This window comes from Micromesistius poutassou, assembly GCF_964030765.1.
Source record: "Micromesistius poutassou genome assembly, chromosome: 10".
In the NCBI taxonomy this organism is placed as follows: domain Eukaryota; kingdom Metazoa; phylum Chordata; class Actinopteri; order Gadiformes; family Gadidae; genus Micromesistius; species Micromesistius poutassou.
The window spans coordinates 2,253,145-2,273,144 of NC_140280.1; the positions used below are offsets into that span (position 1 = coordinate 2,253,145).

General features: G+C 48.0%; 3 protein-coding genes across 3 annotated transcripts in view; all 3 read right to left on the reverse strand.

The window, feature by feature from the left end:
- The window catches only part of ccdc169 (coiled-coil domain containing 169), a gene marked incomplete at both ends in the record, with an annotated part of 7,220 nt that extends 568 nt beyond the window's left edge, over positions 1–6,652 (reverse strand). The window contains 7 exons of the mRNA XM_084473643.1: positions 1,308–1,410; positions 2,122–2,175; positions 3,129–3,227; positions 5,715–5,755; positions 6,135–6,245; positions 6,384–6,466; positions 6,573–6,652. Coding sequence (XP_084329769.1) covers positions 1,308–1,410; positions 2,122–2,175; positions 3,129–3,227; positions 5,715–5,755; positions 6,135–6,245; positions 6,384–6,466; positions 6,573–6,652 — 571 coding nt within the window. The remainder of the gene's footprint in view (positions 1–1,307; positions 1,411–2,121; positions 2,176–3,128; positions 3,228–5,714; positions 5,756–6,134; positions 6,246–6,383; positions 6,467–6,572) is intronic.
- Positions 6,653–7,993: 1,341 nt separating this feature from the next.
- On the reverse strand, positions 7,994–14,815 carry sparta (spartin a; the record flags this gene model as incomplete). Its single annotated transcript, XM_084474123.1, has 7 exons — positions 7,994–8,039; positions 8,285–8,375; positions 8,971–9,132; positions 9,659–9,853; positions 10,574–10,745; positions 12,296–12,490; positions 14,030–14,815. The coding sequence occupies 7 exons, from the start codon at positions 14,813–14,815 to the stop codon at positions 7,994–7,996; spliced, it is 1,647 nt and encodes a 548-aa protein (XP_084330249.1).
- Positions 14,816–16,134: 1,319 nt separating this feature from the next.
- Positions 16,135–20,000, reverse strand: part of ccna1 (cyclin A1) — a gene marked incomplete at both ends in the record, with an annotated part of 8,491 nt that continues 4,625 nt past the window's right edge. Inside the window, 8 exons of the mRNA XM_084473644.1 lie at positions 16,135–16,186; positions 16,329–16,462; positions 16,571–16,684; positions 16,935–17,139; positions 17,701–17,927; positions 18,194–18,309; positions 18,413–18,614; positions 18,713–18,865. Of these exons, the coding sequence (XP_084329770.1) occupies positions 16,135–16,186; positions 16,329–16,462; positions 16,571–16,684; positions 16,935–17,139; positions 17,701–17,927; positions 18,194–18,309; positions 18,413–18,614; positions 18,713–18,865 (1,203 nt within the window). The remainder of the gene's footprint in view (positions 16,187–16,328; positions 16,463–16,570; positions 16,685–16,934; positions 17,140–17,700; positions 17,928–18,193; positions 18,310–18,412; positions 18,615–18,712; positions 18,866–20,000) is intronic.

The window sequence follows — 20,000 nt, forward strand, 5'->3', positions numbered from 1 at the left end:
GCCACAATGACGTTCTTGGCTGAACAGACTTATTAAAGGGGGTTGTGGTGGGTAAGATTGAAGAATTATAATTTGAGTAAAATAGGTTACAAACGCCATAGCCATCAGCCAACGATCAGAGAGTGAAATGATCTGGGAGAATATCTCAGTCGAACGCGATCTCTAGACTTTAGACCGCTAGAGAGCATCTCTTCTTTGATTGGCTTTGGGAATCCATCTTGCCTTGTCAATCACATTTGCCCATACAGCGTCATCATCTCATTGGCTGAGGAACGTAGGGAGGGAGAGTGTGTTTTTTTGGTTGTTTATTATTTCGTGTTACAAAATGGCCCTTGTGAGATGCATACAAGAACATCACAGCTGTCACAAACTGTCAAGAAGGAAGGACCTAGAAAATGCTCCTTGAAGAGTACGTAAATCCTAGTCAAACCTACGGGACCAGGATGAGATGCTGGTTACCGTAATGGCGTGTGTGTGTGTGTGTGTGTGTGTGTGTGTGTGTGTGGGGGTGCTCAAATAAGTACCAAGGGGGTGTCACTGACCATACAAGCTACGGCAAGTTATAACTGGTAGAAATAGAGCTTATCTGTTACCATGAGTGGACGACCCCAAAATCCTGACAACTTTTACTGTGTGTGTGTGTGTGTGTGTGTGTGTGTGTGTGTGTGTGTGTGTGTGCTGTGTGTGTGTGTGTGCTGTGTGTGTGATGCATTATTAAAAGGTGGAAATGTACACAGAGTACCAACCGACAGCGCTCCGGGTTAGATGCCCTGTTTCAGCTGCTGTTTGAGGGTTGGGAGTCTGCTCCCAGTCACAGGCTTCCTCCTGGGCCCCTCGCGCTCCTCCTCTCCTCCTCCTCCTCCTCCTCCTGCTCCCCCTCCTCCTGCCCTCCTCCTCCTCCTCCTCCTCCTCTCCTGCTCCCTTGGACTCAGTGTCTGCCCTCCTGCTGGCCTGCTTCTCTCTAGCAGCACGGAGCAGAATGACAGATGATGAATACATGAATCATAATCACGTCATCAATGCAGAATATGAAAGACCAACAGCAACATCAAACACGGCATTAAAAGTCCTTCAGAGGAACATAAATCAGAAAGTCACAGTTGGTATTTTATCAAAAGCAATTACATGAATCTGCATGAGGTTCCCATAATTAACTGTAGGTTTGACACGTCAAATAGACGCCGTGATTTAATCATACAGTCATGGAAGGTTGTGTCACACCATGTCATTTGGGGTGATTTAATGTTTGTTTTGAATAACATCGTCAAGGCACAAATCCTTCTTAAAGGCTGGTTAACGTTCCTCACGCCTGTCATTGTACCTTATGGACTTCTTCTGCTGGCTCTCTGGCGCCCCCCGTGGCAGGGTGGGGTACTGAACCCTCCTGTTCGCCTCCAGCGTGGAGGACAGCTGTAGCAGACCGTTTTCCCACAGGAGGGTAAGGCCAAGTCCAATTTGTTTGTACACACACACACACACACACACACACACACACACACACACACACACACACACACACACACACACACACACACACACACACACACACACACACACACACACACACACACACACACACACAGGACTGCATCACAGCTTCAGCGTCGAAGGGCTTCGACAAGGGCCCGCATTCAGATTAGATCCAACCTCAGTCAAAGGGAAAACCTCTGAACAAACTCTTTTCAAACTCTTGTCGTTTGCCTCCATGAAATACGATTTCGCTGCCGAGGCCTTTGTCTCAAGCACTGCCGCATCGCTGCGATGCTAAACGGCCCCTGACTTACTTTTCTAAGATTATGTAAGGAGTGTTGAAGCAGCATGCAGAAGAGCAGAGAGGCCTGAGAGCCTGAGAGTGTGAGAGGGAGAGACAGGGAGCACAGCCTTTCTGCTCTGCCTTTGCAATATTATTTTTCATAGCTCTCAGCTACCCCCCCCTCCCCCCACACACACACACACACACACACACACACACACACTTCCCTTTTACTCAAAACCACAATTCCTCACCATGTCACCTCGTTCACAGATCAATAGTGCACTTAGGAGTCGCTCGCTCACCCTGTCATCAGCGGGCCCCCCCCCCCCCCCCCGAGTGAACACAGATTGATGGGCAGAGCGTACCTTGGCGATCTCTGACAGATAGGCGCGCCTCTCGTCGTTGGTCCTGTGAAACGCCTGACATTCACCGGAGAGAAACGGGCGGTGAGTGTTTTGATGTACGGTGGTTGTTCAGGCTGTGTTAATGTTAATGACACTATAATCAAAGCTTCATTTGATTCATTAGAGTTATTAGAGTGAGTGAAGTGCGACGAGGTGAACCGGTTGCCTCCTCTGTGCATGTTGCGTGTTCCCCAGGTGGGTTTTCAGCGCCAGGACGTGCGGATTAGAGCGGGGCTTACTGGCTGGCTTGCTAATGCTAATGCTAATGCTATGCTATAAACCCAGATTCACAAAATACCTCGCCGCTTGCTGCGTGAAACAATAAACAATGAGGCAGGGTGAAACGCGCACACAATCCCATCATTATCAGACTGTGAGGAAATTTGTATCAATGTTGAATGATTTTTTTTTAAGACTAATCCTTCTTAATCCTTTGCTTATGATAATAGTCAACAAGAATGTTAATAGAGCAACATATCACAAAAGTAATTTCATGGTATTATGAAAAGCTGCCACACACGCACACACAGCACATTAACTCCGAGCAGAGACCTATCGTCCAAAATCGGCCAAGAGTCCCATGCGGCACACGCTGCGGCCATCTTTGTAGTCCTTCATGCGGCCTAATCTCATGGTGCCTTCACGTGCTACGGAAATGATGGAAAATACCAAAAGCCGACGTGAAAATTGCACATGAATGCCCCCTCACGTCGTCATTTCCACTGGAGAGCTCGTAGAATATTTTGATACACGAGCTGCTGAGATGAGATAACCTTTGACCTTTTTAAACAGTAACAGGTCAGGATCCGTGGGTCCGCCGTGTTTCATTTCACTACGACAACAAAAGCACTTGAACACAACGCGCTTGTAACTTCCAGTTCACGAATGGAAAGGATCGCATTTCCCATATAGCACGTGAAGGCAGCATCAATCATTTTTCCACAAGCGGAGCCAGAGGCCCAACACACCTTCCCTTCTTCTTCAATGCCGACGCGACAGTCCATCAGGTGACTCTGCAGCTCGGCCTTCTCATTGGTCAGAAGCTTCAAGCGTTGCTGCAGTGCATCCTGGGGGGGGGGGGAGAATAAAGAGAATAGAAAGCGTGTTGTCACAACAACAATAAACAACAGCCGGGCACAGCAACGTGACCTCTGTGGGCCGACCGTCGCGACCCCGGGCTCCTGTACCCGGGGTATGACAGGGTGAAACCAGGGCATGTTTCGGTACCTGGTCAGAGGTCAACGGTTTAAAATCTAGGTTGTGCCGCTCATTGGTTCGGAAAAATCTGTTAAATGGTCAATTGACTCCATTTATAGAGCGTTTTTCTAACCAGGGGGCCTCTCAAAGTGCTTAATAATTATTGCATAACATTCATACACACTCACACACACACCGACGGTCATGGCGCTGCCAACCGTGCAGGGTGACGGCCGGCTCGGCTGGAGCTACAGTGGGTCAAGTTACCTCCTGAGCCACTGCCGCCTTTATTGTATCACGGTCTGGATGATTACACTCCTCTGGTGTGGAGCACGCCTGGACGAAGGAGTAAGCTACACACACTATCACACAAGCCACGTCACCATGTGGTCGGCAGAATACCTGACCTTCATGAACACAACATGTGAAGACCCGCCTCTTCCTCTTCCTCCTCTTCTGCCATTTTTTTTTATTTTAGCTCATAGTGTGGAATTCTTAATGGACTTTGTCGAAAAAGTTGTCTCTTTTTGCACTGCCACTAATAAAGAAATAAAGAAAATGTCTACCAGTCTTGTTTTCAGGTTTCTATCGCGACTCTCTTCACTTTTTGTTGGGGTGGGGTTTAATGTGCAGAACTTTACATTCTCTGACTTCTCCAGGTTCAATTTGAACTCCAAGTTCAACCATGTGCTTTGACTCTCATCAGTCTAAATTCTTCTTTCAGAGAAAAGTGTCTAATCCTATTTTTACTAAAACGGGGGCAGTGTCTGTTTCTGGGGAGCTGTCCCGGCCTGGAGCTGTCCCCGGAAATATCCCTGTTTTTGTAAAAATAGGGTTAGAGTTAGGTTAAATCAATGAATGTGTTCTTAAATGGCAAGGGTTTTTATATTCTCTTCTTTATCCATTTTTACTATAGAATGTTTTCTGTTATGTATGCATATAGATAAAAAAATATATATATGCAGCAAAGTCTTTGTATGTCGAACATGATGCTTCTTAATGAAACCATTAAACTGGAAGTGATGTGATGGTTTGGTGGGGTTATGGTGAGGGCCTAGGGAATTAGCAGGTGTGTTCTGGTGCTGAAACCCCCACCATACATGTTATGAACTTTATGCACTCAACTGGGGGTGGGAGGGGGGGGTTAAATGAGATCTTAAATCTGATTTATATCTTGAATGAGATTTAAGATATAGTGAGAGGGACTTAACAGTTTTATCATCCTGTTATGCTGCACATGTGATGAGATTCTCTTGATCTTTGCAATTGTTAAGAATAATTCTGCTAATATGTTCACGATTCTGCCTCAAGTATACAATGACCCTTCTGTATATTGTCCGAAAGGTTATCGACTCGAGTTCCCTCGCTGCGACACTGGACAAAAAGGACAAACAATAATGTCTACGGTTAATGAAAGATTGGAGACCCCCCTCTGAGTGTCACGATATAATCCCCCCCCCCCCCCCCCCTGGACACAACAATGTGACTCCATCTCTAACAGGCCGGTTGTAATCCTACACTCCGACACAGGCAGGCAGCCTTCTACTGCAGCCCTGTGTGTTCAGACATTTCACCACCGAGCCGCGACAGATCAGTCACTGCATTGTGACCCACAGGGATGTGGAAACAGTGTTGTACGCAAACCTAATATGCAGCGCTGAGCCACGCTAATTCCCCTAAGACGTTTTACTGGGACAGCCTCGCAAAAACTGAGCCCAGCATAACATTCTGTCATTTTAAATAATTAATGTATGTTTTAAAAAAAAGGTTGCTTAAGTAAAATCACAAAAACCACAGGGACAGCCCTAAATACAACCTAAATACAGTAACACACACAGTTCTGTTCTGATTGGCTACAGTCTATTTACCTTTACTATATTCTCAGAGACAAACGTTTACGGTACATTTGCAATTCCCAGTCACTGAGGGCAGACTAATGAAATCAGTCTAGTTAGGCAGACAGATAAACACACACACTCTCACATCAACGTAGGCCCCAACCAACACACACACACACACACACACACACACACACACACTCACACTCACGTGCACAGAAACATACGCCCCTAACAGCAGCCCCAGTTAGTCCTGAATCATTGTAATTAGGTTACATTGCTCTTCTACGGGCCTAGCTCTGCATAAACCAGTGATTACCGTGTGTGCTGTAATTGGGTTCATTCAAGTGCAGGGCTGCAGCTCCTGACAGCAAAATTCCTCTAACGTCCCCATAGTAACATGATCCTACATCGCCCTCTGCTGGTCAATAACCGCATACCCGCAATAACATGGTAAGCAATTATCGTTGAACAAACACTTTAAAAAAGAAAATGTGTAGATGATCAGGTGAAACTTACTGCTGGCATGTCTTCGTAGGATCTAACAGAGGCCATTCGATCTGCAAGAGAAAGACAACCATGGTTACAGAGTTTGTGTGTGTGTGTGTGTGTGTGTGTGTGTGTGTGTGTGTGTGTGTGTGTGTGTGTGTGTGTGTGTGTGTGTGTGTGTGTGTGTGTGTGTGTGTCCTTAAATGTGGCCTTGGTTTGTAAGGAAGAAAAGAAAACATTGAAGCAGAACTCACTAAATGTGCTTATATATTTGCAGGGGTTTAGATATAAGGCAAGCCTGAAAGCTCTTCCTGGAGTTGTGTCCATGACCTGGAGATCAAGGCATTGCTTGACCGAGGGCCCCCAGGAGCCCATCATAAGAATGGCTCACGTGGTTATGAACGTGTGTAGCGTGTAAAGAGAGATCGGCTCGACACAGCCTGACGTTACCCATTGGGTTTCCTCGTAAATCCTCCAGTTTGTCGTGCACCATTGCAATCTGTCTCTGCAGCTGTCCATTCAACTCGATCTGGGTCTCGTACCTGGTTTTCCACTCGTTACCTGGTTCATGTCGGCAGACATTTGCGAGATGGTTAAACGCAGCTGAATGCAGTTAAAATAGGCTCTAAAGGCTATTTTGCTAAAGATATTGACATTATAGGCAATGTGCGCTGATAGGCAGCCAAGACGCGTTCTTACCTTCTCCATCGACACTGTGCAGTCGGTCTTGAAGCTCCCGCATGGTGCTCCGCAGGTCAGAGACCGACTCCTGCAGCATTTCCCTGTCACAGATCATACATCAGGCCTCCACCGTGATATCAAGTAAAACATGGCTGTCCTGCCAACATGACGATTAACTGCAAACCTCTGGACGTTGCATTAACTTACTTAATTTCTTTTTCCTGTCTGAGTTCCGCCTGCAGACGCGCCAGGTCGTATCTGTGGAAGTCTGCATCACCAGCACTCATGTCTCCAGAATGCCGCAGAACGGAGTTTGTTGCTCCTTCATTTCCATGGAGATGCGTGTGAACTCCAGGTCACCCCGGTAACCAGGGATGTGGCTGTGGGGGGTCTTGGCTGAGGCAGATGGTATCAGGGGTCCCAGCATTACCGGTGTAGGCTATATATTGCATACAAACACCTCACATGTAGAATAATTACTACGTCTTTGCATACTGCCATTCACAATAACTTTCCTTTATTTTCACACGCATGCTTTTCGGATTTCCAAACGTTCAAAACAAACATACACGAGGCAGACTCGAAGTGCTCCACATAGAATCATCGTCATACAATAAAATGAAATAATGAAATAAAAGCAAAAGCAAACAAAGGCAAAAAAGAAAGCTAAAGCAAACCAAATGGAGTAATAAAATAAAACTCAACACAAACATAAAAATAACTTACACGTTTCAAACAAAGAATAAATAGATTGGACATGCGCTGCAGCCTTTCAAACACATTGTATCTCCCTGCAACGAGTGGCCAAAGAAAACAACCATAGGCCTACGCTTGTTTAAAAAAGCATCTATCGGTCCATTATTTATTCCTTCGATTCATGCGCTTTCTCCGCCTCATCCTCGGTCTGCGCATGCGCGCCTTTCTCCTCGCCAGGTTTTCGGACCATGGCTTTGGCGGTCTTCTTGCACCCGGTCTTCATGATGGCTTTGAAGCCCAGGTTATCGACGTTGTACGCGGCCACTATCACATTGACCACTGATTGGACACCAGTGCCCGTGGCTCTTCCCGCATCGTCACCGTACCTTTGTCACAAATAACAAGTGCAATAATGAAGCAGTTGTGGAAATACACCAACCGCTGGATAATTTGACGTTAGCTTGTGGTTGATGTGTGGACCCGGGACCCCTAGTGGACACGTCCCTGTTACTGTGTGATATGTGATTTATTGTGACCTTTTATAACACACATCGGCAACACCACACAAACATCCAGAGACAAAAGCACAAAATCAGATGATGTTTCATGGTGTATATTTTATTAACCGCACAGTGCACACTTTATGAACAGCAGAAGAAGAGGCATCACCATGCGATAGGGCAGAGATATAGCTTATATTAACAGATTGGTTGAGGAAGATTAACAGCATGCCGTCAAGAACCCATTGGTAATGTCCAGCGAGTATAGAAAGTGTTAATATAGAAATGTTTGATCAAAATATCAGTTTGAAACAGTTGATTTGGGTTATTGTCCAACATGGTTGAAGTTAGAAGAGCGATTAAATAAAGAAAACATGGACAAATTTCAGTGATTAGTTCAAAGATTTTGTTGCCTTTTCACTCGTCTTGCAGTCATTGGCTGCCGGGCATGTTTAACAGTTTCTCTAAACCCTTAAATCTGGAAAACAAACAGAAGAAGAAACAGAAGAGCACGGAGAGATGGTCAGAGTTCCCGAAAGCACCAAGAAACAAAAAAAAAAAAACGGTTTTAAAACCGGTTCTCATCCCAAGAGAAGCGAGCGGTGAGACCAGCAGGGAGTCAACGGAGGACAGAATGAGGGCAGAGCAGTCATGATTTGGTGAGCATTAAGAGACAGGAGGAGGAGGAGGAGGGGCGGGACAGGAAGGAGAACGAAAGCTTACTTGTACTTTGCAGTCATGACGGTTTCCGACGCCACACTTTTGCCCACGGTCTTTGCGCCGGACTCCAGAGCGGTCCACACAGCAGAGACGCCTTGAGATAGGACATGTTAGGACATGTTAGACATGTTAGAACAAAGCTTGTGATTAATCAAAATGGCTACTGTATACTAGTACTTGTACTATTTCCCCTTGGGGATCAATAAAAGTATCTGTTATATCTATTATATCTGTCTGTCTATCTATCTACTAAAAAACAGCTGCCGTTTTAAAAGACATACTCCATCTTCATCCAAGACCATAACACCTGTGCCAGTTTTCCCCTGTGATTGACAACCAGTGTAGCCAATCAAAACTGGCGACTCCAGCAGCCCTCCCCTGGGCTGAGACAAGGTCATGAATTGTATAGTTTCAACAAAAAAGCAATTTCCATGACTCTCACTTCCTACGAGTGGTTTTAGTCTCCAGAGCAAGAAGAATAAGAAGAACCAGAAGAACGAACAACAAAGAAAAGGAGAATGAAGAATCTGACCAATTAAAATCCGATCCATTTAACGGACACAGATATGCCTCAACCAGAAGTCCCCCGGCCCCCTATCTCAATAACGGTCTCCCGTCTCCATTCCCGATAACCTCGTCCTCCCAGTCCCCGGGGGGGGGGTGGGGGGGAACGCGCCCGGGGCCCCTACCCTGTAGGCTGGTGACGGCCACCAGCTTGGCCCCGTCCATGCTGGAGGCCTGGCCGTCCTTGCTCTTCTTCAGGCTCTCCGGGATCAGCTTGGAGCCGTGCTTCTTCACGTGGGGCGCCAGCCGCTCGCCCACCGCCTCCGCCACCGTGCTCACGCCGTTCACTGGAGGTACCGCACGCACGCACACACACACACACACACACACAGAACGAGCAGGGAGTATCTTGTGAACTTCAAAGGTCAGATTTCCCTTCTTTGACGTATGAGGGGGGGGGGGGGGTCATGTATGCTACGTAACACGAGTATAGGAGCGGGCAGGATAGTAGGGGTCCGAACTGCAACGTCCACCCTATACACACGCAAGCAAGATGCACAACGCTGATTATAATTCATGCCCAATGCATCTCAGGAGTCACCGTAAGTTGCTATGAATAAAAGTCGGCTAAATGAACAATTAATAGTCAATATGGGTGTGGAAATAATAAAAATAATTTTAAAAAAACGTCCCTGATTCTTACGAGAACAGTACAGTACGAGAAGCAAAGTTTGTATTGAGTGTATTACAAATAAATCTTTCATTAACGGCCGGGATCATCCATCCCAGTGAGTTTCACTGTGATTGGTCGACACACGCTTCCACGGTGACGTGTGGTGGTGGGGGGGGGGGGGTGGTGGTGGTGGTGCGTACCCAGGAAGCGGCTGACCCGGGCGGCGCCCCCGGTGGCCTGCTGGGCGGCCTGCAGGCCCTTGGTGACCTTGGGGCTGATCTCGGCGGGGGTCTCCTCGGGGGTCATGTTGGTGCGCAGCTTGGTGGCTCCCTTGTGGACGGCCTTCCCCGTGGCCTCCGCGCCGCGCAGGAACTCCTTGCTCAGCCACGACGCCCCTGGAGGGACGCAGCGGGTGGCAGTCGTTAGCATGGTAGCAGTTAGCATGGCAGCCGTTAGCAGCAGTTAGCATGGCAGCCGTTAGCAGCAGTTAGCATGGCAGCCGTTAGCAGCAGTTAGCATGGCAGCCGTTAGCAGTTAGCATGGCAGCCATTAGCATGGCAGCCGTTAGCAGTTAGCATGGCAGTCGTTAGCATGGCAGCCGTTAGCAGTTAGCATGGCAGCCGTTAGCATGGCAGACATTAGCAATTAGCATGGCAGTCGTTAGCATGGCAGCCATTAGCAGTTAGCATGGGAGCCGTTAGCATGGCAGCCATTAGCAGTTAGCATGGCAGCCGATAGCATGGCAGCCGTTAGCATGACAGCCGTTAGCATGGCAGCCGATAGCATGACAGCCGTTAGCATGGCAGCCGTTAGCATGGCAGCCGATCGTGGTTAGCAGTTAGAATGGCAAACGTGTGCAGAGGAATGTGACCGATTATTCTCTTCCTTAAGACATTTTTTACATTCCGAATGTCTGATGTAAAGGGGGGTAAAATGTGTGGCTCTAAAACGTGTTATGCTTCACAATGTAGAGCAGCTCACTCTAGTGGTCGAAGCTGGTAGTGCAGTTGGACAAGCTGCATACTAAAGGTAATGGTTCGTAAACAGAATGTTAATGAATAAAGAGAGGTCATTCACACACACACACACACACACACACACACACACACACAAACCTGACAAGATATGTTGGGCCATCTTTTCGCTCCACTCAGGAAGTGGGAGTTTCTCCTCTCCGGTCACGATGAGTGGGGCCACCTCCTCCTCCTCCTGCTCCTCCTCCAACGGTCCGAGGGGGACTTTGTCGCTCAGGTTGATGACCTCTGACCTCTCACCCTCGACTGGAACCTGCCGAGGGTATCGATACGAAGAAGACATCCACAATTCACACATTTCCGTGTAGTTGATGATTGACTGTGTGAACCCTAGTTAGTTTTAACAACACGTTTTTTTCCTCATTATTTTTGAAATTGGCCGTTTACTTTTGCTGCATACATTCTTAACGTTGAAGCATTATTCACAGCCCTCCCACGCACCACGCAACACGAAATCAAGGTAGCAGAGTGGAGTCGAAGAGGTTGAAGACATCATGTTAAACACCTGCTGAGAATGTCCCCCCCCCCCCGCCCCCCCGCCCCACAACCCATTAGATTAGAGTCTTTCAGATTGCATTTCAGCCCAACATATCAGGACAACCTGTAAAAGATATAAATAGGGAACCAAAGGAGAGGGAAAATAACAAAGAAGTCAGTGGCCATCTTTGTTTCCGTCAAGGATTTATGCTGACATTTTGTTGGTGTAGCGTGATAAAAGTATAGATCGAATGCAACATCCCACCCTATCCCCATGTGCCCGAATATTGACTTTGATTCCAGTGAAATTCTGTAAGTCACAGGCTAAAACCCTTTCCTGCCGAGTGAGAAGGGACTCTATCCTAAGAAAAGCATCTAAATTGCTTAGAAAACGGCATCAGATTTATGACACGTCGTGAGGGAGAGCAAACGTTCCCACGAGCAAATTCTACACATTTAACAGCCACCGTGAGTTGTACAGGAAGCTGTCAATCAATCAAGCTACAAGGAGGTGTGTGTGCGGTTGTGAACGCGTTAACCAATCCTAAGAGGGCCAGTGCCTCCCTTGGGTACTGCTCACAAATTATCCAAAGTCACGTCACGTCCACTCGCGCTGGTCGACCTCCCCCCGGGAGAGGAGGGGTAACCTGTGGGAGAATGTACGCCCGGCGGCGCTCGCCCAGCGGAACCCTATCACGCGCGGCGGCGCCTGCTTTGTTCGGGGGCTGCTTTGTGTGCTCGCTGCTTAGTTCAACACACGCAGGTGCCCTGCTTTGTCTCTCCCCGTGTGCTGTTCATCGCACCCGCACTCGCTGCCGGTGCAACTCTCGGTTGTTGACTAGATATCATTTGAAAGTGAGCCTGTTTTCTCGGGCCTAACCACATCGGACAAATCTGGCGCAATACTCTATGGCCGATGTTTATGTCAGGATAGAGTCCGATTGGACTTCGTAAGAGATAGTTCTTGCCCGTAAGTCGGCCGTTTTGGCGGGAAATGGAAACGAGTTACAAAGTACAAAAATCGGTCGATTCGGGTACTTGTCTTCTACCTGAATCTCATAGGAATAGTGTGGGATGAGCCCCGTTGACTTACAATAAATACTTATAGCGTGCTACACTCGAAAATGTAAAAAGTAGTTTGTTTTGCCTTTGAGTGGACATGGCTTGACAATTTGGGGGCGTAGCCCTCTTAGGATTGGTCACTTTCAACGTGACCAATCATAACACAACACAAACATTAAAAAAAAGTAAACTACGAAATCTACCTTCTGGGGCCTCCTAGGGGTGAACTTGTCATGCACGGCTCAGTGCTTCTTACGCACTCACCTGGACCCGGAGTTCCACAAGCTGCGCCAGGACGTCTTTGAACAGCTCCCGGTGGGCGTCGGGGAGTTCTGTGGACAGCACGATGCCCACGTAGGAGCCCGGGGTGGCCCTCAGCGTGTCCGGGAACATGTAGATCCCGGAGCTGGCCAATAGGACGGGGGTGTCTGCCGCCAGCGGGTAGAGCCAGTCGCACACCTTAGAACGCAAAGGAAGCGGGGGAGAAATGTTAAGTCCTGCACCACCTCGGACGCATCTAAACTTAACAGGAGCGTGGAAGACAAACGCTAGCAAACTGTAGTATAGTTTAGTATTCCCCAGTCAATTTGAGAGTTCATTGATTCCAATCGGGGAAATGGAAGTTAATACATTAATCTGATGGACGTCAAGGAACATTGAGGTCGATGACAATAAATGGACGAGCAGAGTGTGTGAGCACATCTTGTGTTAACGGGTAAATGGAGTGCATTTAAAAACAGAGCTTTTCTAACCAGTGGCCACTCAAAAGCACTTTACAACATAGCCTAACAAACAGCCATTCATGCACACATTCACACACCGACAGCGATGTCAACCACGCAGGGCGACAGCCAGCTCGTCGGGAGCAGTCCGGGTGAGGGCGTCTCGCTCTGGGAACACCTTGACACCGAGCCACCGGGGGGGGGGGATCAAACTAGCCACCTTCCGGTTACCAGTTAAACCCGCTCTACCTCCTGAGCCACATGCCGCTGTGTTGTACGTTGGGGGTCACACATTGTGGCACGGTCCCCATTATCATCCATTATAGCCCCCCCCCCCCCCCACCGGTATTATCATTCTAATGACTGCTTCCCATAGAGTGAGCGAGGGCAGCGGCGGTATGCCGGCTGAAAGACACGCCGCAGCGAGGGGCAGAGCGGAACAACACAAGTGCCGAGTCATGTGTATTAAGAGACCATTGTGCTACTGGGCAGGGTCGGACCACCGCGGGACAGGGACCGGGGGGGGGGGGGGGGCGGGGGGAGTATGCTTATGTCATGGGGTCGCACCAGTACAGTGCAGACACCCAGTCATCATAGACACTGAATGTCAGCGCTATCGTCACCAAGACCGACATGTTTGGAATACTGTGATCTCCTCCTCCTCTCTCTCCTCTCTGATACAGGGGTTCAAAGAAGCTTATCAAGGCGTTTAATATTAATCCACATTTGGTTGACATAATGGCTAATAGCAACTGTACTACTCTATTTTATTCATGTAACCAACAGACGCGGATATGATCTGTTGATTCCAAGATAAGTCACGGGGCTATTGACATTGTATCAACACATGCAGGCACCACTGCTTCCCACTAGTGCTGATTAGACCATATTATTTAGATAATTCATTCAACAAATCATTATTTACATAATGATTAATTAAATTGTCTCACTTGAGTGGTTGGCACATTCTGCATAACAGATTCACCCTCAAGACCTAACAATGAGTGTGATGATTATTGTTATGAAGTCAGACATTTTGAATTCCCCATTCAGGATACTATCCATCTCCTTAGTTTAATATACTATCTATATTTGATGTTGTCACTGGGAGACTTGTTCACTGAATGAGGTCACTGGAAAACCAAAACTATTAACCATAGAAACCAACAGCTGGTTGACTATCATTTAAATACCACAAAGGGTGTTCACACCTATAGCCCTGGTTTCTGTAGCCCTGGAGGCTATCGAAACTATTCAACACACACACGCATCTTACGTGAAGGTAGGCTGCGGAGGGCTTCTCCTTGCCGGTGGCCGCTGGAGAACGTTCCTCGTCACACCTGAAGATGCGCAGGTACCCCGGCTGTAACAGGGAGCTGACCTGGCCGTCTGGAGCCACGAAGAACATCTGCACCCCCGCAGGAATGAAAACCAGCTCCTGGCCCACCCGTCCACACAGGGCCCCGGGCCCCTGCCCCCACAACACGCCGCCCGCGCTCCCGATCAGGCTCTGGTGGCCCTCGCCGGGCCGCGGGGTGTACGCCGGGGGCTGGTCCCCGGACACCAGGGGTCTGGGGGGTAGAGAGGGGAGGTCGGAGGTCGAACTCCCGGCAGTAAAAATGCTGTCTTGGGCTGGCAGTACTAGCTCCGTAAACGAGGAGGTCTGAGCGAGCGCCGCCGGAATGCTAGGGTAGAGACAGCGCTGTTGGGGTTCCAGGGTGTCCACTCCGGCCGGGAGAGGTTCCATGGAGACCCTGCTCCTCTGGGCCTCAGTCGTCTGCTTCGTGGTCTCCAGGTCGGCTAGATGCAGCTTCAGGTTCTTGAGAACACCGCCCATCTTCTGCTGGAGCTGTCTGGCGGCGTCCCAGTGGGGGCCTTGGTGCCGCTCGCCGTTCGTGGGGATCTCCAGTCCCTGGTTGAGGTGCTGTCTGCCCCGCCGGTAGTACTCCAGGCCCTCGGTCCTTTTACCGGCGTCCTCTGCCCCCCGTCCCTGGCTCAGACAGTGAAACGCCAACTCGTACTGGTCCTTGACCAGCAGCAGCTCAGCAGGCTGTTGGGCCATGCTGACAACCAGTGATTACCTGGGCAAAGACGTCAGAGAAAACACGTTGATCTTAGTTAACAGTAAATATTCCAAGTGGAAGAATTGAGGAAACGCCGAATTAAACTCAACGCCTACGACGATTTAAAAGTGCTGTTCAGGTGTGTCCAGTACAGAAGCAGGCGGGGTAGTGAATAATGAGCCATGGGGACAGGAATCCGCCAGTGTCCCGACCTGGTCTTACCTGAACAACCAGGTGGGAGCGGCATGCAGGCAGCGCGTTTTAAATATAGCTGTTCAGCATCACCGTGGCCCTGACACGGAGGTTCAAATGTAGGCGGATTATAACTAGCAACTCAAAGAAAAAAGTTCAAGTATCTCAACGGGTCATACCTTAGGCTTTGTAGACCGCTACCACCGACAAAAATGCAGAACCAAGTATTAAACGAGTTGGCTGATTGTTGCCTGTAGTTTCATGCCCGCGCCTGGTCGTTGTGGAGTCCCGTTGACAGACAGCGCTCTGCTGTAGCCCCGGAGTCACCATGGGTTGACGTTACGTAGTGTGACTACTAGATGGCGTCATCGAGCAATTATTTCTGTCAGTCCTTCAGCCCTTGCTTGAAGGGCATTGAAGAAAGTCATATCTCTGTATAAAAAGCTGAAACTGGCAAGACTTCTTGAAGACTTTTTAAAAAATGTATACCAAAGAGTTTAATTTCCAAAACATTAAGGCCAGGCTAATACATGCCATTAAAGAGCTGGTTGAGAGATTCGGTCAATGCAAAATAGCTGTATGATATTTTTCCATCATATGCAGCCGATTAAGGAATGGTTTTAAAGTTTAGATTTGTGAGCATCACTTAGTCAGGTTTTCCCCCATAATTATCCCGACCTGGCATTAGCCTAAACAAATGTATTCATTACCATGCTTAATATCTGAGCACGAAACCTGTCAAGTACACGGTTGAGGAATAATAACCACAATAAGTCTCAGGCCAATAATGGTAAAATTATGATTGACCAACAGTATCAGCAAGAGGAAGTGACTGAAGGACAAAGGATGAGGGCAATATTGTTTAATAGACATGATGCTGTGTACAGTCCATCCCATGGCAGGCACATGTAAAAAAGTTTAAAAATCAGTTGACCACTGGCCACCAAAACATAGGCCGACACGTACACAAGTTAACAATTCTATAAACTACCCTTCGGTTAGAAAGTTAACAATTTAGAATCTACATTAAAAGAATTAGATTTTTAAAAACACACAAAAATAAAAAGCCGTTAGTGCTATGAGTGTGCACTCTCTGGAGAGCCGCAACAGGTCTGTGAGCAATGCATTATGGGAAAGGCAGAGTGGTGGGTGGAGTCATCAGTGAAACACTACCATACCTGAGGAGAATACAAAAGCCTTAATACAGCATACAAGGGGCTGGATCACAATGACATTCATTTAAATAGAGAATACAAGAAGACTGAATCTTGAATTCAAATAAGACAAGGGGGGGAAATTAAAAGCAACGTATGATCCTACTTGGAGCTCTTGTACTTCCCGCGGACGGCCTGCTGGGGATGGCTCTCTGCACTGAAGTGGATCCGGTGGAGGTCCTTCAGGCAGGGTACGATGTCCTCCAGGCTGTACCCGGTGAACTCCTCCAAGGAGTCCGGCTGCAGAGACCACGACAACAGTCAGAAACATTGAAGTGCAAGACATAGCCTTAAAGGGGTTTGAGAAGCCAAGCACATGAATCAACATCACGTTTGGGTGACCCTTACCCACAAGCGCCTGCTCAGGGTGTAGTTGGCCAGGCAGTAGGCTGCGGCGGCCACCAGCGACGGGGGAAAGGTTACGAGCATCTCCATATCCAGCAAACTCAACTCTGCCACATACTGAAAGAGACAAATTAGACATTTATTTGAGATCTTGCATCAAGAATTGATATGTAGATGTTGGGGGATGATAACTTTGAACCCTTTATTATACAACTTGACTGCCCAAAGTCAAGTGATTTTAAACTCCCCCTTGTTAGCCGCCTATATCCTCTGCTGGCCCCAATCAGGACCCTCCAGTTAACAAGTGCAGACTCTTCAAAAGAACCAGACACGCTGAACTGCCTCCCTGAGAGAGGGGGGCGCTCACCAGGCTGAGGTGGGTTGTCTTGGAGCAGACCCCCTGGATGGTGATGAAGAGGCGGAGGAACTGGTAGGCAGTGGGCACAGTCATGTTGAAGGCCAACACCTTCAGGAACAGCACCTCCATGTGCACCAGCTGCTTCTGGTCGTAGGTGCCGTCCGTGATGTACACAAAGTCCTCCATCTCCGGAGGGTAGATCTCCTCGTATTTCCTGCAGCACAGACGTGGAGCACCTTTAAAGCTCAGGCTTCTGAAGGCAGCTGTTCATTTCAAATTTCACTTAATGCAACTGTCATGCAGTATTTCAAATCCCTGAGCCGGAGACAGGGCCCAAAGCCATTGATATTTCCCGGGAATAAGTAATGCCTTTACAATTCCAAAACCCACTATTAAAGCAAAGTCTGGGTTGAATTAGTTCACCTAGAGTCTGCATGGCCTCCCCTACACCCCTCGTTTACACTTATTGTATGTCCTTTCACTTAAGACATAACTTTGCATTGTGTAGCATCTTATCCTAGCTATCCTTCTATACATGGACTGGGCTAACCTGCGATTGTTAGTGCTTGGCACTTGTTTCTATGAACATCCTTACTGTTCACACAGATAAGTTTCCCTTCTAAAAAATGTACTCAATTTAAGTCGCTTTTGATAAGTGTGCCAAATGTCACAAATGTAAAGCAATGATTTCAAAGGAACCAAGAGCACATGTCAACTAGTCCACTAGGGCCTGCAGCACCCCCATCAGGTCACGGGGGGGGGGGGGGGTCCTTACGCGGCCAGCAGCAGGGCCACCGTGCCGACCAGCTGCAGCTTGGCGCGCTTCACCGACGTGGTGTAGGACAGGAAGCGGTCCAGGTAGCTGACAGCCAGGTGGCTGGTCTCCACGCAGAGCTTGTACTCTTCCGCCACCTCCGCCAGCCAGTCAACCAGCACCACCCGCATGCAGCCTGTGATCTCAGGGTGGTTGTGCATGTAGTTCCTCCGGGGCCGCAGCTTGGCCTGTGGGACACAGCGCAGAGAAAGACAAGCGGTCAGGGTATGAAGAACAGTACTGAATATAAACGCAGCCCTAAAAGACTCGACTTCAGGGCTCCCCAGGATGTTGCAGTGAGCCCCCCCCCCCTTAAAGTCAAGTCGTCGCTCATCTTCCTGGCGGGAGGTAGACAACGACTTACCTCCAACTGTGGCAAGAGTCAGACAGCATTGCAGTGAACACTTATGGTGTTCCTGACGGATAACATTCAAAACCCAAGACCACGGCGTACTTCTCTCCCCCTCAGGTGCAGGTAAATATCTCCGGTGTACTCCGGGACACAGAGCTCATCCTGCACGGCCTGGGGCTCCTCCACCAGTGACTGCATGGACGTGTCCGCACACGAGTCTGCAGAGTACAAAAACATGTTTTTAAAAATGTACAATATATAAAGTTCATTAAAACAACTTAACAATGGTAGAGGCTTTAATGAGGCCCAGAGCAGCCTCACTTGTACTCAGGTCCAGGAAGAGACGGAAGTCTCTATGCTGGAGGGCGGCATGGCTCTCCTCCAGCAGGCTGGAGTCGACGGCGTCCATGTCCTCCACAGAGGCAGGGACGACCACGCTCTGCTCCTCAATGTACACCGCATAGCCAGGGCACCCGGCGAGGCCAGTGTTCATGGAGCTGGCCGGGAAGGAACATTGTTCTCCCTTTGAGAAAGATGGGGACAATAAATCAGAAAAAAAGAGTTTAAGTTTAAGAATATTAAATATACATACAAAAACAAGACTACTGAAGCAATACTGACCAGGGGCATTCGGCTGTGTTGTTCATTTTCTGTCAGGACACCAAGCACTGTTCTTTGCTTTATCTTCTGCACCATCGCCATCTCCGTTTTTGTGAAGGCCGAACCATTCTCTTGGTTGGTGTAGGTGCCAACGTGGCTGGTCACGCCGAAACTCTACAGAACAGGTGTTAAGTAAAGACGCACGCATAGTTCAAACTTCGTGTAGACATCGTGTAGTCCTGGTTTATAGTGCACATACTCAAGAGCGCGATTGCAATGAGTCGCCCCAGATTCGGTACAAGGCGACATGGATTGGTGGTTTAATTTGGCGTATAACGAACAAACGTCAAAAGCAGCGGATTGGAAAATGGAATGCAGCCCAAAAAAGGAGCATCGCTGCCATGGGAACATTTACTACAGTCCTGCAATCAGCCAATTAAAAATCACATTTTGTTCGACAGTTGTACACTCCTGCATCTTTAAAGTCATCAAGAGTCATAGTAACTTTAAAAAAAACTTACCATGATGTAATTTGACTCCTTAGGTTTCCAACCGGGAACGTGACGATTAAGCACTTTCTAACGATAACCTGGCCGGGTTAACGTTATAAAATCGGAAATAATACCGCTAAGGTAGCAGGAGTAGGCTTGCGGGTCACTAGCTGTTGCTTTCCTGGGTATCCGAGATGACACTTGCGGTATTTACTGGCTGTCAGGCGAGTTTATGATATTGACTAGACTGTTGATGAGCTATTTATCAGCTGATTCTACCGACCTAATTATCCAATCACGTTCAACTACGCAGCAAAACAGGCTTGTGATTGGAGCGCGGTTTCAGTGACCGCCCTGAACTCTTAATTAGACTTAACGACGTAAACCGTGTGAGAATGACGCGCAATCAATGAAAATCCGTTTGCTGGGAGGTCGTTCGGGGTTACAGAGCAAATGCTAATCGTATTGCGTATTATATCGTATTATATGTTTAGCTTACTTTGAAAGCTCCTACTACTGTGACATATGTTGTTATGTTACTTGAACATAAATGTAATCATATTCTAAGGACCGTAAGCCATATGCCTACATTATTCTTGCCCTTAGAAAGCCGAGTAGACTACAGCATTATCAACCGGGCAGGTTCAGTTTGGCAGTGTTTAAATTTGGAACCACCGTTTTCCTAACATCCTGCAATTTGTGTAACACATTAGATTACTGCGCTGCTTAATTTGGTTGTTTGTTTTTTTGTAACCTGATGAATAACACAGATGGATTTTTGCATAAGATTACGCATCAATACTCTACGCTGTTCCTCC